Here is a 25,673-nt window from a genome sequence, read left to right as displayed (position 1 = left end):
GCTGGACTCTTCTCAGAAGCTTCTCAAAGGTCCAGTCCAGTGGGCTTCTTGCCTGACCCTGGGTAAATCTGGAGCCAGTGCTGGGACAACTGAATGCTTCCAGGGCTCTGGGGAGGCTCTTGCTAGTTGATTACTATGAGGACCTGTCTAGTATCCTCATTTGGTAGCAAAGTCTCTTTTCGGTTGTCTGTTCACGGATTATTCCACTGAGTCCAATCTTGCATGAAGAAAGCCCACTGCTACAGGGAGGTAGCTGCTCAGGAAACAGCTGACCTCACCTCAAACCAGACTGCAAAAAAATGCAAATAACAAGGTGGGAATACTGCCCCCAGAAAGCAGAGCGTGCATTCCAAAGACAAAGAGAAATAATTTCTGGATTATCTATTGTTTGGGATAAGTCGACCTTGCGAGGAGAATTGACAAGAGTTTATTTCTCTTGAATATATCCACTGACTGAGTTCCAGCTCTGGAATCTGATTGCAAGGGTTCAATTCCCTGATCCACGCTTACCAGTCTGGGCACACTGCTTAATCTCTCCATGCATCAGATTCCTCATCTATAACAAGGGAATAATCACAGTCTCTACCTCACAGCATTATGTGAGGATTAAGTTAGATAACATATATATTGATAGAAATCTCTAGGCATAGTAATTGGCACATAGTAAGTGGTGAAGAAATGTTAACTGCCGTCATCTTTACAGCTGCCTCCCCCTGTTGCTTGGGCTGACTTTCTGGAGGCAGAGACTAAGAATGTCGAAGGTATGGCTGCCACATGTGCACTGAAGCCTGTGGCCCGATGAGGCCCACATATGGGGTTTAAGGTTGAATGGCATTAAAACACTGTGCACACAAAGCGATCCATTTAAAGGAGAATGACAGCCCAAAGGGGGCATCCTGTATGACTTCATATAGAATGGGCCATTTGGAGACTATTTAAATGGTGTTTACTTTAAATGAGCCATCCTCGATGAAATAGACAGTGAATGCCTTCATTTTCCTTTTTGATTTAATCCACTTGCCCTAGACTCCCTTGCTACACCAGCTGCAAAGCAAAGAGAACATCCTGTGCTTGAATTAACCCAGAGTTTTTCCTCTGCACATGATTTCACGGCCAGGCCAGGCCAGGATTCATTAGCAAGATGCACGGGGAGAGGGGCGGTAGGAAGGGGCCCAGAGGAAGAGGCGCTCCCTAACCGTGCAGGCTTGAGCAGCCACCAGTTCGCCTCCCTTCTGGGCCTCCTCATAAAGGTCCTGAAAGCCTCTATGCCACCTCCTCTCATTGGAACGTGTTTAGGAGAGAAAATTCTTACACTTCAATAGTCTCACTAGTAAGACAGATATAACAAATATTGTTCTTATAATTGTGCTAGCAGCCGCTACAAGATCCAAATAGACATTTTCGTCTTCAAAACAGGACTGAAGGGCTTCCCTGGTGGCGCAGTGGTTGAGAGTCCGCCTGCCGATGCAGGGGACATGGGTTCATGCCCCGGTCCGGGAGGATCCCACATGCCACGGAGCGGCTGGGCCCGTGAGCCGTGGCCGCTGAGCCTGCACGTCCGGAGCCTGTGCTCCGCAACGGGAGAGGCCACAACAGTGAGAGGCCCACGTACCGCAAAAAAAAAACAAAAACAAAACAGGACTGAAATTTTCCTTAAAGATGACTGTGTGTTTTGCAAGTACGATAAGAATTTGAGATGGGTAATTTTTCAAATTGTAAGTTTTGAAAATCCTTATAACTAGAGAGTGTTAAAACAATTACCTTAATTATTTTCTTCATATACTGTTCTAAAAAACTGTCTTATGAATTGTCTTGAAGATTCTATCTTTCAGGGGAGGAAAAGTGGAGAGGAAAAAAGGAAGAACATGATGGAGTATTCCGTTCATGGGAAGAGAGAGAACTTTTTATTCTCAACCTGTGAAAAACTTTGCTAATTATTTGAGGAAATTGTTCCTACAAAAAGAAAAAAAAAATTAAGGAAAAAAAAATCAAGATACCGTAGTTATTTCTACACATCGATCATGCCTGCTAATAGTAAATTAAATACAAAATTCATGGAACGTCATCGTACTATTCTTAGGGGAGTCTTGGACATACTCACTCAACTCACTCTAAAGGCACAGCCACAACACACAACAACACTCTGCTTCCACAGAGGCAAAAGCAGATGACTTATCTTTGCAAAGTTAAGCATCTCACAAAATTTCTTGTTTTTAAAGAGTTATTGTTTCACTGAAAATTAAAACAGGCACTTAAATTCTCCCTAGTTAAAGCATCCACTTTATCTTTTAAACTCTTCCACCGTAGGTTAGACAAACAGCATGAAGCAAATGGAAACACCAAAATGATACGTGCTTTTATTTACATATATTTCTTTACTCAATTCTTCTGTAGTGCCTGCTTCTTTCCTACCTCAAGCTTGTTTCTTTCTCTAGCCACTATTCTTAATTTCAGAACTTCCTGCCCAAACTAGTCCATATGTCAAGCTATTTCATTATTTTGGAACATCTTTGTACTACAAACTTAAAATGCTTGATGGTATATATAAGAGCATGTATATATAGGGATATGAATTTATAAGTGTATATAGACACACTATATATAATGTTTTTATTATATATTTTTATATATTTATTATAATAAATATAATAGATACATAACAAGATAGGCAAAGCTCCCAGTTTGGGTTGCTCTTCCTCTTTTGGCTTCTTTCTCTAGTGCTTGGGGCTTTCAGCAAACCCCAGCTTTTTTGTTTCACTACTTTTTGGATGCTGAGTCTACACGTTCTGGTTTTATGAGCTAGTACCACCCTCGTGAATACCCATGGCATGTCTGCCTTTTGTTAGTCCTTTTCCGCTGTTGCTCAAGGGCAAGAACTGGCACCACAACAAAGGAGACGACAGTAAGACGCCCTGGGCTGGTATGCACCAGCACTGCCTGACCGGGGCCATGTGCCAGATCATGCCACCACTTCCCAGGCACTGATGCCACCTGGCAAGGCTTCAGGTTTCCTTTCCTGGCAACATGGTACTGCTTATGGCACAGGAGACCCAGGAGGGAATGGCCTTCAAGATAATTCTCGTGAACCAGGTAGAAGAGTGCCACCTACTGAACCCAGAACACAAGCACCTCCACAGGTTTTGAGGTTTTCCCTCGTGGCTGATGGAATACCTAAAGGAATACATTTCACCAGGCTTGTTATGCCAAGTCTCACCTGCACTCTGCCCTACGCTGTGGATAACCTAGTTCCCCTTAAACTTAAATACAAAGTGGATCAGCAAACTGGACACCAAATCATTCTGTGCCAGATGGTCACAAATGTGCTTTAGTACTTTACTCACTTGAGAAAATTCATGAATGTCAAGCCTAAAACAAAAATCCAGGGGCCTTCCCTGGTGGCTCAGTGGTTGAGAATCCACCTGCCAATGCAGGGGACACAGGTTCAAGCCCTGGTCCGGGAAGATCCCACATGCCATGGAGCAACTAAGCCCGTGCACCACAACTACTGAGCCTGTGCTCTAGAGCCCGTGAGTCACAACTACTGAGCCCGCATGCCGCAACTACTGAAGCCTGCACGCCTAGAGCCCGCACGTACTCCGCAATAAGAAGCCACCGCAATGAGAAGCCCGCGCACTGCAACGAAGAGTAGCCCCCGCTCGCCGCAACTAGAGAAAGCCCATACACAGCAGCGAAGACCCAACACAGCCAAAAAAAAAAATCCATAGCAACAAGAATGCGTATACACACGCCTGCCAGAATCATCACTACCCAAAAGAAAGCACGATGACTTCCCCGTTTGCCAAATATGGTAAGTGCAACTCTAGGAGGGCAAGCAAGAACTAGACAAAAAGCAAATCACAAACAAAAGAATGAACTGACAAAGATTTAGAAAGTGCAAGGCATTATGTGAGACCTTATGAGGGATGTAACAGAGCAGAACACAGTCTTCAATCAACAGTAGCTTTCTAAAGAGAAAAGATGCATTCACTCTGTACTCCTACCCCTTGAAACACATGTATGTATACTAGCCCAGTATAAAGTTTCCTCAGTTCAAGAAACAAGGAGCTCTCTCTACTTTGCATTCTCTCTTTGTGAAAACACTTAATCATAACCATTCCTAATGTCTTTTAATTTACCATTTCCTTATACGTAATTCCTGGTCTCATACTGTGGAAGCAGTCTAAATAGTAGTATTGCTCATTTTGAGCCATCAAGAGGAAAGAAAAGTTGGCTTTCAATTGCACACAGGAGGGTCCGAACCCTGAAATCTTGGCTTTTCCCTGGAATTTCCCACACGAAATCAAGAGAGAGAACGTCAGGGAGCTGGTCAGTTGGGCAGGCCAGAGAGTAGCATTTTGCTCAGGATGAGGTAATGTCTACAGTCTCCTACTTTTGCATAGAAAAATGAAATCAGATCCTAAGCAAAGGAACAAATAGTTTTTAACACCTTTCACTTGTTCATATGCTTTTTCTCCTATATTTGGAAGGAGCTTAAATTAGTCAGTCTTGTTCATTTACTTGAGGCTTCCCATGAAAAACATAAGTGGAATGTTTTAATTTTCTAGGAAGTAGACACTAAATTAGACTCTGTGAAAATAAAACAAAATTAAACAACAACCACAAAATTACCAAATTGGGGGAAATAAGCATGTACTACACCAATTTTTTCCTTTCAAAATATACTGAGACTGGAGAAAAGGCATAAACTCTAATCAGAAGCAAAACTAAAGGAATGACCCTGAAATCACTTTTGTTACTATCAGTAGTGATTTTAAATGCTTCTTCCATGAACCTATTACTTCTGTCTGATTACAGAGAACACATTTATTCAACAAATAGGTATTGAGCACCTGTTATATACAAAACACTGTACTGGACATTGGGTCTCTGTGCTTAAGAGTTTAGCTACATTTTGGCAGGGAATATAGGCTGACAATAACACACAGGCTAACATTTCGGTCTGCCCAAATGACATGATGCTGGGGAAGTTATATAATAAAGGAGCTAAATAAGTCGATCTAAATCTATGGCCTTGACTAAGCCTTATTGAGAAAAAGGATAGTGATTTCTCAGCTACTAAGATGCTTACGATGGTCATCACACTACCGTCTAAACCATTAGCCTTCTTCTTAAAAACAGGCAGGAGGGGTCTTCCCTGGTGGCGCAGTGGTTGAGAGTCCGCCTGCCGATGCAGGGGACGCGAGTTCGTGCCCTGGTCCGGGAGGATCCCACGTGCCGCGGAGCGGCTGGGCCCGTGAACCATGGCCGCTGAGCCTGCGCGTCCGGAGCCTGTGCTCCGCAACAGGAGAGGCCACGACAGTGAGAGGCCCGCGTAAAAAAAAAAAAAGTAGCCAGGAGGAATGATTTCCCTCATGTAGTGAGAACTCGGAGGTCCATCGTCTGATTTCCATCCCCTGCCCAAGGGTTGTTATCATTTCTGTCGCTATTATCTGCCTCATTACATTATGCTGCTCCCAGGTGCTTTTCTTCTTTCGGGAAATCAGCTGGTGCCTGGCAAATGTACTAATCAGGTTGACGTGTCACTGTGATGGAAACTGTGACTTGCGGGTTGGGTTTTGCTGCTCATGTTTTCAATGATAGCTCTTCGTTTTAAAGGGCACTGTGCACAACAGAGTGGAGGTCCTATGAGACCAATCTACCAGTCTAGAAAACATGACTTGGAAAGGAAGTAGTAGCATCTTGTATCCACATACCCTTTTTCTCTAAGGAGTGCAGACACATTTGGAGATATTACTCCATCCTCAGAACAGCCATTTTGGGCCTGGCAAAGAGCGTTGTTAATACTCTTGCCTGACTGTATTCTGATAAACCCCAGCTGTGGGCTGCAGGAGGCGTGCAGTATTAGCATAAAGTTCTTTCTGCTGGTGTAGCTCTCTCCTCTCTCAGTTTGAATTGGTAAAGTCTGCTCTATGGTATCATATAAAGTTGTATATAAGCAAATCCCAATTATTATCTACTTTATTATAACTATGCCCTGAATTGGAAATTCGGAGAAAAAAATCCACAGACACACTGTTGGAGGTATGAACATTTTCCATGCAAATGTTAAAGTCAATTCTTGTTTTAATTTTTGATGGTAATCTTCAAATAGATAGGTAAACAGACAGATGTTGAAAGGATCAGAAGACTTTTTTTCTGTAAAGGGTTAGTTAGTAAATATTTTAGCCTTTGTAGGCTATGCAGTCTTTGTTGCAACTGTTTAACTCTGCCATTGCAGCACCAAATCAGCCATAGACAATGGTTGTATTTCGATAAAACTTTATCTACAAAAACAGGCAGTAGACTGGATTTGGCCAAAGCGCTGGATTATCCAGATACAAATGAGTCCTGACAGACAATTTCAGAGTTCACATCTGCAGCAGTGTATATGATTGCACAGGGACATGTAGCACTGCTTTAATTATTGAGAGATTATGAGAAAAGAACATAAGAATGATGCTTTTGGTGAGTAAAGGCTAAATGACATCACGGCATGATTTGTAAGCAAAAGCTTTACAGCATATGGAAGAAAAGTGGTGGAGAATAAGATCATCATGTGGCTCAGGGTAGAACAGGCACAACGACCTCAAGAGAACCTTCATGGAGCTGTCAGCACCACATTCATATTGTAAGGGGCAGCTTCATTTCAGGAAAATAATAATCTTTTACAATAAACTGAAGTTGTCCATTTGAATTTCATTGATTTAATGGTTTGGTCTGCATTTAATTTAAACTTTTTTTGGTGTTTTAGATGTGTAAGAGTATAGGAATACAAAATTGTTTGGCAGGATTTATTTATATCTGGATAATCCAGCCCCCTGGCCAAATCCAGTCTACCGCCTGTTTTTGTAAATAAGCATACATTTATAGTTTTAAAGATATCATTCTAATACAAATAACTTCAGTCAACCCTGGTGAATCATGAGGGTTTTTTCCCTCTGACAAGAAAAGTAATGCTCAAGTTTGAGCAACACTGCCAAACACAAGCTTTGACATCTGAACTGCGGGACCAAACCATGAATGAGAAAGTATGTCGGCTTGGTGAGGTGGGGGTAGGGAGTGCCACATCGCATCTTGGGAAGCGTAGTTATCATCAGAAGTAAACCAGAAATGGAGGCTGGAGGAGTCCAGCTATCAGTGCCTGCTTGAGACTGCAGTGTTTCATTTACTCAATCAATTCAGCGTGTCAGGGAAACAAGCAGGGAGGGTAAAAAAGATGCTGTGTGGGTCCCAGAGAAGCTCACCAGACAATTCATGAGACACCAAAACCTGGATAGAGGAGCTGTGTGCCTCAGTAACCCTTCATCTGTTGAACAGAGAGGGGATTTCAGGCAGCACACAAGTGGACAGTGAATGGAGCTAAGGGAAATCCTCAGACTTTATCCTGTCTGTTGAAACACCAGAGAGGAAAGCCATGAGCATGACAGGAAAAAATACTGCAGGATAAAGGTAAAAGAAAACATTGTTCTAAGGACTCAGAGGAAGAACAAGCCTCGGAAATAAATTTACTACAGAAACCAAAACAAGTTTAGAAAAATGGCACTCCCATTATGATACAAGAAGATATAACTTCTGTGAAAAAATGGTAAAAAGCCATGAGAGGACAACAGGCTGAAACAGTGTAACAGATTGAGATCAAAAGACAACAAGGTAACAAAAAAGATAAGGAAGAATTGCAAGGGTTGTTACAATAACAATCTATAATGGAATTACTAAAGAATAAAATGTCTCCATGGAAACTCAGTGGTATAAAGTGTAAATAAAAAATGAAAAGGCAAGCCATACAGTCGGGGAGAATATATCTGTGACACATATCTGGCAAAAGGCTAGCATCTAGAGTATGTAAAGTATTCTTACAGTCTAACAAAAAAACAACCAAAAAAACCATATTAAATAAATGGCAAATGACTTGAAGAGACACTTTTCAAAGGCAGACATAAGAACGTACAATAAGGGCATGAAAGTTGCTCACCTTCATTAGTTATCAGAGAAATGCAAATTAAAACCACAAGATAGTATTTCACCCCAGTTGGAGGGCTAAAATTAAAAGGACTGACAACATCACATGTTTCCAAGGATGCAAAGCTACTGGACTCTCATACACTGCTGGTGGAATATAAAATGATTGAATCACTTTGTAAATAGTTTGCCAGATACAAAGTTAACTTCTCTGAGCCAGCAATTCCACTCTTAGGTATTTACCCAAGTGAAATTAAAACCTTTGTCCACAAAAAGGCTTACACATGAATGTTCACAGAATATTTTTTGTAATGCCCCCTGAAAATTCAAATGTCCATCAACAGATGAGTGGATAAACAAACTAGTTTACTCACATAATGGATTACTATTCATCAACTTTTTAAAAAAGAATAAACTATTGACATCCATAACAATATGGGTAAGTCTCATGCTGAGCAAAAGAAGCCAGACACAAAAGAGTACACACGAATGATGCCATTTACATGAATGTTTAGGAGAGGTAAAACTAATCTATAGATATGGAAATCAGATCAGTGGTTGACTGGAGTGGGGTTAGGGAAGACTCACTTAAGGAGGGATGGCAAAGGCACAAGGGAATTTCTAGGGTAATAGAAATGTTCTACATCTTCATAGGGGTGCTGATTAATTACTTAGATGCATTTTTTTGTCGAACACCATTGAACAAGATGAACTGTGTGCGTTTCATTATACATAAATTATACTGTAATTAAGTTGATTAAAAACCAAGGTACCCACAACCAGCTCCATTCTAGAAAGTTTTGAATTACATAAATAATTTTTTCAAATTCTATGAGCCTAGGCAGAATAATCAGGCTACTTTCAAAGAATTTTTTAAAATGATATCAGATTTCTCCTCTGAAATACTAAGTAAGATATGGTAATGAAAACATTTATAGTCGTTTAAGAGGGAAAAGAAGTAAGAATTTAATACCTAGCCAAGGATTGTTCATAAGTAAACACAACAAAAAGCTCACCTAAAAATGGGAGGACTAAGAAAATATACCACATACCCATCCTTCTAGGAAGAAAAAAAAAATAGTGAAGCCATTTCCCAGCTGACTAGGAGATGACACAGACTTAAGAGATCAAGAGTAAAGAAAGTCTAAATACTTATTGCAAATATAAAAATATAATTTGAAACCGGATGAAAATGTAAAACAACGATTATAATTCCTAGAAAATAAGATATAATACAAAAACAAAATATAGAGATAGTATGAGTCACAAATCCCAAACTGTATTTATTAAAACTGGAGAATGTGGGTGAGGGAAGTTGACAGAAGTAAATGCCCATTAAATTCCTTATTTGATATAGAATAAAGTCAAGAGCTATTGGTTAACTAAATTGTGAAACATCCATTTATGGAATACTCTATAGTCATAAAAATATTGAGGAAGCTCTTCATGGTCAGATACGAAATTATCTATAAGATAAACTTATTCTAAAGAGGGAAGCACAATACAAAAAAGTGTATAGCATGTTATGATTTGTGCAACAAAAGAGGAAAAAATATACTATACAAAGGAAACTGGTGACCTTGGTTGCCTTGGGGAAGGGTTACTGGGTAGCTGGGAATTAGGAGTAAAAAGGAGACATTGTAAATTTTTTTGTCCTTTGCTCATTTGTAAATGAACCATGTAAATATGGCTTATTTTTAGAAATGAAATTTTAAAATGTATGATTTGTTTTGTTTTGACTTTCAGAATCAAATAAACATTCATTGAAGACTTTATCACATGTGTAAATCTAGTTTTTTTATGAAGAAGGCATCACAAATCAGAAAAGATTCAATAAATGATCTTGGATAACTGGTTTCCTATTCGAAGACAAAAATGTTTAGTCCTCATTTCACAACCCTGACCAGAATAAACTACAAACAGATTAAAGAGTGAAATTACAAAAATAAATAAATAAATAAAAATTAAATAAAAATATTAGAACAAAACAGGTGAATCGTAGAGCAAAGAAAGACTTCCCAAGAGAAACCTAACATATTTTATTACATAAAATTTAAAATCTCCTATAGATTAGAAATATTATATAAAATTAAAAGGTATACTAAAAACTGAGAAAAATACTTTTCACAAATATAAGAGATTAATATCTTTATTATATATATATATATATATATATATATATTTTTTTTTTTTTTTTTTTTTTTTTTTTTTGCGGTATGTGGGCCTCTCACCGTTGTGGCCTCTCCCACCGCAGAGCACAGGCTCCGGACGCGCAGGCTCAACAGCCATGGCTCACGGGCCCAGCCGCTCCGCGGCATGTGGGATCTTCCCAGACCGGGGCACGAACCCGGGTACCCTGCATCGGCAGGCAGACTCTCAACCACTGCGCCACCAGGGAAGCCCTATTTTGTACATTTTTTATACAGGAGAATAGCTTACAGATTTATGTAACGTAAGTCTTATGTGACACGGGAGCCTCCACAGGAAATGAAGGCCCGAAGAAACAGACCTGCATACTTTTCTGCTGGGTTTGATGACGAGTGGACACTCAACTCAGGAACAGCCAGATGGAAGAGATGCACGGGGCAAGGTACGTGAGAAAGAGCACGGAACTTCCATGCCCTCTCCAGGTACACAATTCTCCCCACATCTCCACGTGTTCACTAACCTGGAAGTTCCAGTATCTTTATTTTTTAAAGATCCAATCAAATTAGAAGACAAAACAAACTTTTTGAAACCTCACTAACACCTCGATATAAAAATGAGCAAAGGAAATTAACAAACAGGAAATGAAAACGGTTAAGAAACATATAAGGATGTATGAAACCTCATTGATAATTGTAGTAATCCAAATTAAAGAGAGGCCTTCTCTTGCCTATCAGATGGCTGAAACTCCAAGGGAAAGAAGACCTTCATAAACTACTGATGGATATGTAAATTGGTACAACCTTTCTGAAAAACAACTTGAGATATGTACCCAGCCTTAAACAGGTTCAAAACTTTTGACTCAATAATTCTAATTTTATACAAACTGTCTCCCCAGGAATTTAATGCAACTTTATTTATAATAAGAAAAAACTTTGGAAACAATAAAAATGTCTAATAATGTGGAAATGTTAAGTAAAATCTGATACATTCATACAATAAAATATTATGCAGACATTAAAATTATCAACTTGGGGCTCTCCCGGTGGCACAGTGGTTGAGAGTCCAAGGAGAAACCATATTTTAAATAAAGAAATATTACAATTACAGAAATTTTACCTGGCATCAACATGCCCAGGATCTCAACTGAAAGTGTTAATTATTGCAATAAGCAAGAAATTCGCAGACAAAACCTTGATGATGCATTAGCACTTGCCTTCCATCTTTCTTATACACCTTTGGTTCAAAACTTCATGGCCAGGGCTTCCCTGGTGGCGCAGTGGTTAGGAATCCGCCTGTCAGTGCAGGGGACACGGGTTTGATCCCTGGTCCGGGAAGATCCCACATGCCGTGGAGCAACTAAGCCAGGGGGCCACAACTACTGAAGCATGCACTCTAGAGCCTGCTTGCCACCACTACTGAGCCCGTGCTCCACAGCTACTGAAGCCGTTGTGCCTAGAGCCCATGCTCTGCAACAAGAGAAGCCACCGCAATGAGAAGCCTGCACACTGCAACGAAGAGTGGTCCCTGCGCACTGCAACTAAAAGAAAGCCCACGCACAGCAACGAGGACCCAACACAGCCAAAAATAAAATTAATTAAAAAAAAAAAAAAAAACTTCATGGCCAAATAGTGTACAGAACAGATGCAATACTAGGATGACTCCAGCGGGCCAGCCCACAGGAGCACTGTCGCTCAGAATAATGAATAACCCTGTACAGGCTCCATGACCAAACCACAGATAACTCTACTATAATGGTGTTTCCATGGCACACTTGCCTGCCCAGAAAGTCTTCAACCAAGAGCACCCACTTATGGCCCACAAACCATCAGCTGAAAGCAGCTGCCTTAATAATCTAGGAATTGATAACTCTGGCATGAAGAACCCCACATGCCATGCCTAGGCTTCCAAGTGCCTCTCCCCATCCCGGGCTGTTTTCTCTGACAGGATGTTTTATAGTATGTTCAGTCCAACCCAGCTAATAAAGGAGCTCTTTTAAAGTGGAGAAAAACACTGTGTGTTGGGTTGCTGGGTCCAGCATGTGTGCAATACATAAAGAAGCACAGAACACATGTACAGTACCTTCCCGAAGCTGTGTTGGCTTGGCAGAATTTTCCCCACTCATTAAAACAACAAAAGATGCAGCTGCTCGAACCGTAGCCTGCCATGTTGACATGGCAACGGGTGGCTCCTGGCATGGAAAAAGGGCCCTGTTGTTTATGGGCGATCCCATAGTATAAACACATGGCCTGCAGAAGAAAGACAAAGAAACAAAGGGGGAGAATCTTTAAAATGAGTTGTCACTTTTCTCACCACCATGGTAGCGAAGGTTAAGTTGAGCTTTCAAAGAGAAAATATCTCAGACTTTGTAGCTGGCTGGTTTCAGAGCATCTTGAACTGAAACTACCAAGGGCTGTGTGAATAGCTGAGTGGTAATTTCTCCCAAATGAATTACTTAAACATGTAAAGAGAGTTTTTTGTTTGTTTGTGTGTTTGTTTTTTAAGGGGAAAAATATTTTTTTGGATAAAGTTTTAAATACTAGTCTGCCAAGTTAAAGTTTACATTAACCTTGCCCCTCCCTTTAGGCCCTTAGGCCTTCGAAAGAAAAAAGTTTGAGAGACATTCTTAAAAAATTGTGGAAAATATTCTGGAAAAGAAAATATGTTTAGCGATCACTGAGATATTAATACTTAGAACAAACAAGCCGGTGGTCTCAAATCCAGTGCTGGCGGACAGATACCCCCAATCTTGGAAACCACCACCTCAAAATGGAACCCTTGTGGGAATCCTTGTGTGGAGGCCAAGAACAGGGGTTGGCATATCAACAGGACTGCAGGTCACAACAACCAGGCTTGTGACGGGAAGGCCAAGTGCAGAGCTGTTACCAAAGCAAGTGTAGGAAACCAACGGCATCACATTAGGGCTCATTCTGCTACAGTTAAAAAACACAAACCCACACATACCAAGAACAATCCCTTCCATGATTAAGTCACAGACAGAAATGGAAAAAAAAATCTATGAGATCAAAGAAATCTATTCTTTTAACACCACAGAGGAGAAGGTACAGACTGACCCTCAGGAAGATGTCTTAGGAAAATGTTTCTACTTTTTGCTTTTCAGGAGTTATGGCAAATATGATATAGTTTTAATCAGCTTGATTTATAGAGTAAATAATAGAGCAGAGCACTACCTCTCTCGCATAAACTGGTTTTCCTTTTTAGTTAACATTGTTATGACCGAACATTTATTGTGTTCTTACAATAAGCAAGAACACACAGAATGATGGCCCCACTCCATCAGTCAGGGTCCAGGAAGGAAAAAGAAACCAGTCTAGGACTTAATAAACAGAGGTAATTTAATATAGGGAATTGGTCATACAAGTAATAGAAGTGCTGAGAAGCCAAACAGGGGAGAGTGAGGCAACTCAGAGATTAGCCACAGTGGTAAGGAGCTGTGACTCTGCAGGTTGGAGGAGCTACTGTTACTGGGTGTTGCAGGGTCATTTGACAGAAGCCAGAGTCACAGTGGGGAATGTCCAATGGGTGCTGGGACCAGGGAGACTCAGTCATTGATGGAGATGCCAAAAGAAGCAGAAAGAGGGGAGTAAATATCTTGTTTCTCGCCAACTCTCAAAACGTTCCATCAATGCCCCGCATTGGCCAAACCTGACAGGAAGCCAGAAGACGAGGCAGCCTGAGAAATGAGGTTCCTTGTCATTCAGAGATCATAATAAGAGCAGAAAATGGACCTTAGAGCAAACAGGCAGTCTACCTCCTAGAAGTGTCTATGCTGTGATAACTCATAGAATTGACATGAGGCAGAGAAAGAAGATTAGAAATTCAGAAGACTTTAGTCCTGGCTGGGTTACCAACTCATTAAATGGCTATGGAAAAGTCCCTTGACCTCTCTGAGTCATATGCAAAATGGGGATGGGGGGCAGGTATGTGACTTCTATTGTCTGTTCTGGTCCATAAACCTATGATTATGTCCCAGAAACATAGATACAAGAACAAAGGCAAATTTTCATGGAAGGCCCAGAATCCCCCATCGATTTCAGTGAGTGATGAGCTCCCACCCTGGTCCCCTTGGATCCCTGGTTAATTGACTTAGCCTTAGTTAACTGCCCAACTTCAGGTTGTTTGAGAACCTAATGACAAAGTTGCCTAAAGCCACCTCCTCCTAGGCGGGGCTGCTGGTTGTGGTTGCCTGGGGTCGGGGGGGGGGGGGGGGAATGCTTTAGCAGCTCAAGTTCTGAAAATTCCACCTGTTTTTTCCCAAAAGCCCCATCTTAGGGAAGGATCCCAAGAGGAAACGCATGGTCAGTGGAAAGGGAGTATATTGCCACTGGCCAGATGGCAGGTATAACTCCTCTTCCTCTGACCATGGCAGCCATTGAGAATCAAGGCTTTCTTTCTCACTGAAGCAGAATGGATCCCACAATTTTGCTCAGCTCATGAGCTTTAGGAATCCACTTCCAATCTAAGTAGACTTGTGGAGATAAACCTATTTGTGATGCTCACAGGAAGTGGGAGGCCCTTGCCTAGAGATCGCCTAAGACTTTCTCTGCCTTGTGCACAGGGGAAGCTGACCCCATATTATGGTCCTAAGTCCTAGGGTATTTAGGCCAAGTCTGAAAGTATCTGTGCTCTCTTGCCTTTGCACGCAGCACCTCATTTCCCTCGGGTGACTCTGGTGCTACAGGTCTTCCCTTCCCTGCACAGGGAGCAAATCCTCCCCCAAAAGACTGGCTTGCCCAGATGTTTGCTCTCCTTCTCCCGATAAGCTTGGGTTGGAGGTCATGCTGGTATATTATTATGCATTCCACCTGTGCCCTTAGGTATGTGGTCTCCAAGGCTTCCTCCATCAGCCTCCCTACCTCTTTCCAGAAGAAACAATCAGAGTTGAGATGAGGTCATATGTGAGAAACACTGCAGAGGAAGAATCAGAAGGACATAATGATTTGCTGCAGGAAAAGGAACAGAGGCCTCTCTGAGGTAACCAACTTTCAAGATGGACCCCAATGACCCCTGTCCCTGGTATTCACACCCCTGTGTAGCCCCCTCCCACATTGTATCAGGTTGGCCTGTGTGACCGATGGCTATGGCAGAAGTGATGTCACTTGTGAGATCAGATTATTTAAAAATCTGTGACTTTTGTTTTAGGGGTTTTCCTCTGTGTCTCCTCACTTCCTCGGGACAGGGCAGGGGGGGCCATGTCATGAGGACACTCAGGCAGTCTATGGAGGAGCCCACGTGGTAGGAACGAAGGCCTCTAGCCCACAGTCAGTGAGGATCTGAGGCCCGTCAACAACCTTGCACGTGAGTTTGGAAGAGGATCCTCCAGCTCCAGCCAAGCCTTGAGATGTCTGTGGCCCCGGCAGACAGCTGACTGCTACACTGTAAGAGATCCTGGGCCAGAACAACCCAGTTAAGCTGCTCCTGGATTTCTGACTCTCAGAAACTGTGTTTAAGTTTTGTTCTTTTAAGCTGTTTAGTTTTGAGGTAATTTGTTATGCAGCAATAGATAACAGAATTTTCTCAGGTTTCTGCCTCAGGGGAGAAGATGGATCATGAAGCTATTAAACAAGAGAAGAAACTAAGGGTACCAAGCAGGTCACAGGAAGGGACAAGGGAGAAGGAGAGTTCCTACCTGTTTAATTTGCATAGAAAGGGCTTTACACACCATATGGCAAAGGACACTTGTACGGACACAGAGACCTCAATTTCCTAACCCCAAACAGTATAGTGTCCAACAATGGGACTGAGTGTCTGAAATTAGATCTATCTCAGAAATTTAGAAATGATGATGTTATGAAGTAGTAAGTTACTGAGGCTGCAGGCAGATCTGAGTCTGGGAGGTGGGGAGGGAATCCTTCCATTGACTGGATTTAAAAAAGCATGTTATCACCATCATTTCCTCCCCAGTTCTCTATTATTTCCCCCTCTAAACAGCCTAGTTCTAGATATTTTGTTCTGGAGTTTTGTCCTGATCCCCTGTCATCCTCTTGAAGGCTCATTTTGCATTGGCGCCTGAAGTTTCCCACCAAGGGGATTAGATGCCTGGCCAGATCCCAGGAAGCTCTCACCTCCAATCCTCCCACTGTCCCCACAAGTCTCTTTCTCTCCCCTCTTTATATGGCTGGGGCATCCTTTCTGCCAAAGTCTATATGTTTTCTTTCTAGCTTTCCACTTGGTCTCTAGAGCTATAACTCTGAAAGTATAGATCCATTCATCTGTCTAAAAGCCACACCCATAAATATACCCTTGTCTGATATGACTGAATCACTTTCTTATTGGAATGTTTTCAGAAATAGGAAAACAATCCTAGGCAAAATTTCTTGAAAATGTAGATTCCCTTCATGTTCCCAGTCTACTCCCTTCTTGGCCTTTTCTTCTTTCTCAGCTGCAGCTTCACTCCTCCCTCCTCAACACACTCAAACAGAGTGCCAGTGACTTCATAACCGATGGCGTTTTCAGCTTTCACAATCTGATATTCTTATGCATGTCATACGTCATGGTGCAAATGTCTAAAACAATCTAAAGTTAAGTAACTACATTTTAACAGGGATGAAAGCTTTAATCCCTGGATAAAGGTCTAGTGGCGGAATTTTGGGCATCCGACAGAAAGTGGAGAACTGGTCGACATAAGGTCTTCACGGAGTTAAACCCTCCTGAAAATCATACTCTCTACGTGGTGACTCCTACCACACACACATTCCCCACCCCTCCCTCCCCCTGCCCCTGTGTCCCAAGAGGGGAGGAAAATCTATGTGCATTTATAAACATGCTCTGCAGTTATCTGGGTATGTAATCACTGAAAGAAATGCAGCTGTGTTTATTCAACATGCACAGCCTTACACCTCGGCCATGTTGCTAAAATGCTTATGGGATAGATGTTTAGGCGCCAGCCTGCAATTCTGATGTTTATAACTTCATTATTTCCCAACTGAACAATTTCTTCCAACATGAAAAGGAAAACTCTCTTTCACCAGGGCTCGTTCTACATGCCCTGGGATACCCACCCGCATGGAAGACCCCCCTGGAGAGCCCAGACTAACTGCACAGGAGTTGTGGGAATGGGAGGAGGCCACTGAAAATCAGAAAGAAAACAGGGTAAGATGGGGGTCACAGGCAGGCCCGTGGCTTGTTGCGTTGAAAGAACTTCTAAATTGAGGAAGAACCTGTCAGAGTTACAATTACTTCAGCTTCTTGTGTGTAGGCGGAATAGTCAAATGAGGATAAGAGACACTATGCTGCTATGGTCTGAATGTGTCCGTCCAAATTCATATGGGAAATCTTAATGCCCAAAGTGATGGTATTAGGAGGTGGGGTCTTTGGGAAGTGCTTAGGTCATAAGGGCACAACCCTCATGAATGAGATTAATGCCTTTATAAGAGGCCAGACCGAGCTTCCTAGCCCCTTCCACCATGTGAGGCCGCAGCCAGAAGTCGGCAGTCTGCAACACAAAAGAGGGCCTTAACCAGGACCTAACCATGCTGGCATCCTGATTTCCAACTTCTAGCCTCCGGAACTGTGAGAAATAATTTTCTCTTGTTTATAAACCATTCGCTCTGCAGTATTTTGTTGTAGCAGCCCAAATCGACTAAGACATCAACTAAACTAACATGTTTGCTTGTCTTTTTGGGAGGAGCCATCTTTAAAGCCATCTATAAAACTTGTAGGGAATAGATTCAAACCATATATTTTCTTTATTTTCAGTTTACTATATGCATGTCTTTTTGCGGTCGGAGTGAAAGGGGGTTATTTTTAGTTTAAAAAAATGTTTCAAGTTTCACCACTTTCCATAAAAATCACCCATTTTCAGAGACTTGATTATCACAGATCAACAACTGGGGAGAGGGCTGCTTCAACAGACTCGGGTAGGAGGTGATGAGCCCCCTGTTGCTGTGGGTGTGGCTTGATGGGATGTTTTCCCACACTGATCTGGTCACTGGAAGCCAGGGGACCACAGATGTGACAGCTCAGTGGGTCAGATTCTTTTATAAACTCCCCAGAGTTACAAAGTCTTCAGGCCTCCTCTAATTCCTTTCCGTCTGTACTCCTTCCTGCACCCGATCTTTTTTATGGCTCCATGTTCTCATTAAACCTAAGTTACAATTTCCATTGTAGGTAAGAAACCCTCTTGCTTTCTTGTTACACAAAAACCAAGAGCAGACTACTAAAACAGGAAGTGTCAACCACAACTCTCTCTCACCCCTATACACACACACACACACACACACATTCTCACACACACCCCTTCTTTATTATCATTCTTCTTCATGGCACAGTCACCAAAACTGTGACTCACCAATCATAATAAACATATATGGCAAGTTCAAGGAGAATGCTGCTTTGACTTGGATAGATTTTGTGTATGGTCAAAATGGACTGGACTGAAAGTGGCTTTGAGTCAGAAAGTCACCTCTCCTTTAACAGAGGTGTTTGGGGTGCAAAATAAGCAAGCTGTTTGTACAGGCAAAGATAGTACTTTTCATCTGGAAGTCCCTTGTGAGTGTAGGATTTCATGTATGGAAAACATTTGGAGGTCCTCTCACGGAATTTTCTCATTTTACACACGAGGAAATTAAGCTCCAGAGATGTAAAATGACTTATCTGAAGTCACATAGCTAGTTGGCAGCCCAGCTCTGAGTACTCAGTTCTCTTGGCTCTCACTTTTTAGATTCTTTTCAACACTCCAGGCTTTTGGTTATAGGTCATTTTGATTTGTTATCTTCTGTTGATGTTTGGTGATTCATGTTTTTTTTTTTTGTTGTTGTTTGGTTGGTCATTTTTGTTACTTGTTTAAATTAAGACAGTCCATCATTGCCTTTTCTCGCAAGACTCAACTGGGATTCTGAGAAATAGAGATCCATCTAGACAGTGCAGCAAGGGGATAAGGAGGCTGAAAAGGAACACTTCCAAACATTTTCATGTTTGGGATTATCAATTCCTCCTTTGCAGTTATACTATGATATTATAGAATTAATGGGTATTTCCCCTCCAGTTCTCATGAATTTTACATTGGTTTCTTGATGCAAGTAGGGGGGAAAAAAGGTATTAATTACAGAAATGTTCATTTTAGACCTGAAATCTCTTCTAAAATATCTTCTGCTCATTCTTTTAATTTTAAAACTTAATAGTAAGATACAAAACAATGAAACTATTTTCGTGTTTGTGTGTGTGTATGTGTGGTGGGGGGACATGTTTTAACATCTGGTTTCGATATCAAACTAAAAATACTCCAAAGGTCTACATCGTCCTTGGTCCAACAGCTGAACAATAAATATAATTTAAAAAAATCATTCCCTCCTTAGTATTTTGCCAACATCATTCTGGCTTTGTCTAAAACAAAGAAACATCATACTGATCTAGGAAATTTTAAATTTTAATATCACTTTAAGTTATAATGTATTTTCCTAGTCAGCTACCTTTAACAATGACCCAAATAATTATAGTTTTTAAAATAAATTTCCTATGTTTAACTGAATTTCCCCTCCATTCAACTCATATTCAGTGATGTCATCAGCTTAAGCAAGATCTCCTAGACCACTTGGCTGGTTCCACAACTATTATAATGATCCAAAGGGAAAAAGGAATGGGTTAACAGAAAAAAATGCTTTGGTTTTAAATAACATTTTATTCACTGGAATGGAAAAAAGGCAGGAAAATGCAGAAAGTACATAAACTTTGAATAAAGATTTCCATTTTTTTAAAGATTTTTTTTCTTAAGTATGTTGAGGCTCTAGAATCAAAAAGATATTAAGGCCTCTTCCTGTCTAGCTTAGCAAGTACACCATTACACATTCTTGACTGTTCCAGGTCTCACCAAAATATTTTCAAAGGGCACACATACTCACACACCACAAAAAAGAAAACATTTTTTCCAAGAAGCATGTATCATATTGTTAAGTATGTGGTTATTTCATCAGTCAGTTTTAAAGGTCACCTAAAATCCAGTATCTGAATGATGGAGGCAAGAAAGAGCACTTAGGTTCAAGAGAAGCCAGAACCCCACAATGGCTAAAACAAAGTAAGAAAATGTAGTTTTGTTTGTTTGTTTGTTTTGCGGTACGCGGGCCTCTCACTGTCGTGGCCTCTCCCGTTGCGGAGCACAGGCTCCGGACGCGCAGGCTCAGCGGCCATGGCTCACGGGCCCAGCCGCTCCGCGGCATGTGAGATCTTCCCAGACCGGGGCACGAACCCGCGTCCCCTGCATCAGCAGACGGACTCTCAACCACTGCGCCACCAGGGAAGCCCAGAAAATGTAAAAACAAAGTAAGAAAATGTAGTTTTTATATTTCCAGCTATTTCATTTTAGAACTAGAATAACAATGAGGAAGAAGAAATGATTAACAGTGATTGAAAGAAATACTCTTTTATAGCTGCAAGTACATTTTCAGTTCTTGTCCAGAGAACACTGCTACTTGGTAAAAATGGGATGAGAGCTCTTATGCAAGAGGAATTTCAGGATGGAAAGATGATGATTTTTTTTCAAATTTGAAGTTTATTCTTTAATGAGTTTTTTATTTTATCAGTTTTAGATTTATTTTTAAAAGTACAAAGATAAAACACAGTCCCCATATATCCCATACCCAGTTTGCCCTACAGCTTACATTAGTATATTTGTCACAGTTGACACATTATTATTAACTAAAGTCCAGACATTAACTAAACTACTCAGATTTCATTAGTTTTCCTCTAAAGTCCCTTTTCTATACCAGGTTACTACATTAATTTTAATCATCATCCTAGGCTTCTCTTGGCTGTGACAGTTTCTGAAGACTTTATTTATGTTGGCCTTCAGAGTTTTGAGGAGTACTGGTCAGGTATTTTGTTGAAAGTCTGATTTATCTCATGTTTTTCTCTTGGTTAGACTGGGGTTATGGGTTTGGGGGAAGAAGGTCACAAAGATGCCATTTGCATCACACCATACGAAGGGTGCATAGTATCAATGTGACTCATCACTGTTGATGTTAACTTTGACCTCCTTGCCGAGGTCACGTTTGTCAGATTTCTCCAATGGAAATTTACTTTTTCCCCCTTTCCACGCTGTCATCTTTGGAAGGAAGTCACTATGAATAGCTCACACTTAAGGAGTGAGGAGTTATGCTCTACCACGATAAGGGCAGAGTATCTATATAACTTGGACTTCTTTTGCACCATGGATTTGGCTATTCTCCTCCATTTGTTTATTTAAGTCAATCACTGTTTTATATTAGTATGGACTCATGGATATTTATTTTATACTTTGGGTTATCATCCAAAACTATTTTTTGTTTTGTTTTGTTACTTTTTTTTAACATCTTTATTGGAGTATAATTGCTTTACAATGGTGTATTACTTTCTGCTTTATTAAAACTATTTTATTTTGTTGCTCAGTTTGAGTCATTAGGACTTCTTTCAGATGGCTCCTTGGACTTTGACAGACACACGTAATTCCGGGTTCTTGTTGCTGCTATTTGAGCATTTCCTTATTTTCTGGCACTATAGATGCTCCAGCTTCATCTTGCATGTTGCCTGCCCCAGTCCCAGCCGTTTCTCCAAGAAGCCCTGGTTCCTTTACTGGAGAATGTATTAGAAGCCAAGATCCAGGCGCTAGGGTACACTCACTGCTTCTAAACCCACTCAGCTGACAAACAAGGAAATATATGTGTGTATGCTATCACTTGCAAACAACCATATCTATAATTATTTCTATATGCAACCATCTGTATCTATAGTATGCTAAACATGAGTTCATAGTGATGTCTCCAATTCTAATCCATTTCCACATGGATCATTCTAGCCTCCTCCCCTTGCTCATCTGTAATCTCCCACTTCAGCAGTGAGAAACCTGGCTCCCATCACTTGCACCCATTTACTAAATTGCTCAATTCCAGGATACATGTACAGTGGTACCAGTATTGTTAACCTGTACCCCCATGGGAAACAACTCTATCAACTACAGTACAGTATTTATGTACAGTTCCTTTTGCCTTTAGCCTTACAGATTCAACTCATTTCCAAAGTTACTTAGGTCAGTATCTTTTTCCTCTACTCCCTTCAGTGAGGTTGTTTCATACATTTTTAATATAGCTAGATTGTTCTGTCACATTTTACATTTCATCCTAGGATCCTCTGACCTCTTGTTTATTTACATATTATCAAACAAAATAACAAGTTTTATTCTCAACAAAGGGTAGGATAAGAGTGGGAAGGGGAGAAGCCACTGATGGAACTTGAAAGGAAAAGTACCAGTTTAGAGCTTTTCTTAAGTTTCTGTCTAGTATCTGCTTAAAAATAGAAGTTTATTGAAAGCTAATATAATTTGTTTTTTTAAATGTATTGAAATCTTTGCATACAATAAAGGACATGGTAAAAATCAAAAGTAAGAAACATAGCTCCCTTTCACAATTAACACATGGATTTTTGTAGGAGCTTTCAGTAACTTTATTCAATTTTCCTACTTGTAAAATGGGAATAAAAAGTTTCTCATCCAGACTAAGAATTTATAGTAGGCATATGGATAGTATTCTGCCATTCAAGGATAAAAATGTAACCACTACTTTAGTTTAATAAATGTAGACTCTATGCCTTGAAGGAAGTAAGCTCTACCCAGTTATATTTTTCACACAATTGTGAAATTTTACATTTTCACACAATTATATTCATAAAGCATTGTAACCCTGATGATTACTATTTGCTCATATCACTAAGCAATTATTTCTGTCTAGTAACCTGGGATCCTTGGGCATTTTAAGTCCTTACAGTATCCAAACAGTTACCAGTATATATCTAGATTTATTCTTAAGCATGTGGGAAAATTTATATAGAGAGATTTGGTGGTCATTCATGGAAGATTATCTTGACTATAATAAAATTCCCCAAAAAAAAAGAAAAGAAAAAGGAGAAAAAAAATCTTTGAGGATTAAAAAAATTTTTTATCCCTGTAAGACTGCATAAATGCCATTTATTTACTAACATATAATCACAAACTTCCAAAAATACACCTTAAACTCCTGCTGTGATCATGTGTTTTACTGAATTTTCAGAAAAGGAGACATCAAGAGTAAATTCAAGTCAACCTTTCAGGAGCAAAATGTGCCCACGGACCTTCTGAGTTTCTTTAAGGAAACCAGCATTTATCAATAACTCATTCCGACTCAACACTTTACATGCAGTGTAATTCACAAGTCTAATCTCTTTCTTTGTAGTAAGCACTGAGAAGAAAGCCATGTTTGAGGCCATTACTGAGAATTTCTTCTAAATACTGTCGATAGTTTCTTCTTCCCCGTTATTCTAATTCAAAAATGAAATATCTGAGAGTATAAAATCTAGAATTTCCCAGTTAAATATTCAGAGACAGTATATTGTCAAATCTTACTGAAAAGCCCATCTTCAATAATTTCAAAAAATTCTGAAGATACAGTAGGAACACCTATTTCTTTCCCTCACAGACTCCCAAGAATATCAAACAAGTTATTCTACAGATAAGTCACTATGCTTTTGTACTGATGTAAATTTGCACCACCCCTGCACTATCCCAAAGGCCACCTCAGACTCCAGCAGAAATGACAGGAAGCAAACTCATTCTGAGCAGGGAGGGAGACCAGAGCAGGAGGTAAGATTAGAGGCAAAGAACGGGATAATGAGAGCTCAAAGTCAAAGTGATGGCTTTCAAAATATGATCTAGAAGGTTTTTTGGGGGGTGAGTTGGGGGAGAGATGTAAGCAATTTACCGAGACCACTGCCTCCATTAAGGGAGTCCAACGCTATAAAAGAAGACGCTGAAAACAAGCTCACAGAGATGAACGCTCCTCCAACCAAGATCTGCTATAATTATTGTATTGCTTTGCAGTACATTAGCACAAAGAAATAGGTAGAATAATGAGGAATCAATAAAGTTTGATTTGAAAATTCTCAAATTCTAAAAACCCTGAACAACTGTTAGAGGACAGGCAAGAAGAAAAGAACAAATGACTGCCTAAATACCCACCCTCTGAACATCGATGCCTCATCAATTCCTTCTCCCCACACAAAAAATCAGCAGTCTCCTTGGTGTCAGATACCCAGAATCATGGCCAAAGAGGCAAGTGTGGACTCAGCAGGACTGACTGTCACCCTCAGAACCAAATCCTTCCAGTGTTTGAGGGTTCATATTACATAATAACTGACAAAGTCCAGGGAGGCATTGTTGCCAAGAGACAGGTACAGTAAGAAAGCCACAAAGCGGAGCTGGCTTTATTTGGAAGCACTTTGCCAGGCTTCACACCAACCCAACTTGGCAGCCATGTAATCCCTCAGGGGGAATATGAAGGAACTTTGAGAAAGTATTTGCTCAAAGATACATATCGTTTCCATCTACAGTACTGGAAGCTGCCAGCAGAGATCTCAACAGAGAGCTAGGCTCGGCATTTAACCATTAAACCTGATTTTCAGTCTCCTAACTCAGAAATACGGGGGCTTAATAAAGTAATCTTTTCATCCTGACTTAAGGGAAGTAATCCTATTAAGAGTTCAGCATGCCTGGGAATTTACCTGCTTCACTGTGGGTCGAAGGATTTAAGGTTAGATGGGTAATGCCACAATAAAGAGGAGTGTCTTTACACACCTCCCGGTGTGTAAGATTAATGGGCAGGGGACTGCAGAGTGCCCAGATAACCTACCTGCCACTCTGGTCTGAGGTCCACGTAACTGATCGCCCCTGGGGTTTGGTTGTGTACTGTATCCTTATGGCATGAGGAAAGTCAGTAGCTGTCTGAACCCCTGTCTTCCTGATCTGTAAGCTCCAAGTGTCAATGTCAAACAGGAGTTCCCCACAACCAGGAGCCTGGCTGCAGCGAGCATAATAGTCTAACTGCTCCCTCCAACGATCTGCAGGCAGAGCCACGAGTTCACATACAATCTGATTCCTGAGCTTGGGAGACCTTGTAAATTTTTCAATACCTGGCACAGCAGCAACATCCACCTCCTCAACCTTTAACACAGATAAATCACAGCAGTCCAACACTAGCAAAAAATCCTCACTCCCATGATTCCCTGCGTCACAGCAGTACTTTGAGCTAGAAATCCCAGAAGCCTGTTCCTGGTTGTCATGGTTACCATCTTTACCAGACGTATCTTTTTCACCTTTACCACAGATTACAAAATCATTATATCCCATTTTAGATGAGACGGTCCTTGTATTTGTTACAGGAATATGGCAGGGTTCAGGCGTCCTAAATTTGCAGGCTTTGTTTGACTCTGATGGGTAGGTTTCCTCGGTGGAACTACTCTGTTTCTTGAATTTATTTCCAGACTCGAAGAAAAGCACTATGGTGCCCTCAATGATTTGACTTTCGAAATCCACATCTAAATCCAGTACATAGTGCTTCACAAGTATGTGGCTGGTGTTGGCCATGAGAGGCAGGTCATCTCGGGAAGGATCCAGCTTTATGTCCATGGTATAGGTGTTGTTCGAGAACTTTGTTTAAATCTCAGAAGGGGCTTCCTGTCAGTCCCAATCTTCCAGAGTCATAAATGGCTGCTTACCAAAAAACACCCGATGTCACAAATTAGGGTTCCACAACTTTCAGTCCCCTGGTAAA

At 40.8% G+C, this 25,673-nt stretch overlaps 1 protein-coding gene across 4 annotated transcripts in view; it reads right to left on the bottom strand.

Annotated features, from left to right (window-relative positions):
* Positions 1 to 25,673, bottom strand: part of AOPEP (aminopeptidase O (putative)) — a 374,694-nt gene that overhangs the window by 293,644 nt on the left and 55,377 nt on the right. For all 4 annotated transcript variants that reach the window (XM_060014998.1, XM_060015000.1, XM_060014999.1 and 1 more), the window contains exons 2-3: positions 24,753 to 25,665; positions 12,187 to 12,353 (exon numbers count right to left, since the gene is read on the bottom strand). In XM_060014998.1, coding sequence (XP_059870981.1) covers positions 12,187 to 12,353; positions 24,753 to 25,528 — 943 coding nt within the window. In that variant the 5' untranslated portion in view covers positions 25,529 to 25,665. The remainder of the gene's footprint in view (positions 1 to 12,186; positions 12,354 to 24,752; positions 25,666 to 25,673) is intronic.

The sequence above is a fragment of the Delphinus delphis genome, chromosome 6 (assembly GCF_949987515.2).
Source record: "Delphinus delphis chromosome 6, mDelDel1.2, whole genome shotgun sequence".
In the NCBI taxonomy this organism is placed as follows: Eukaryota; Metazoa; Chordata; class Mammalia; order Artiodactyla; family Delphinidae; genus Delphinus; species Delphinus delphis.
This window is presented reverse-complemented; position numbering and strand designations above follow the sequence as displayed.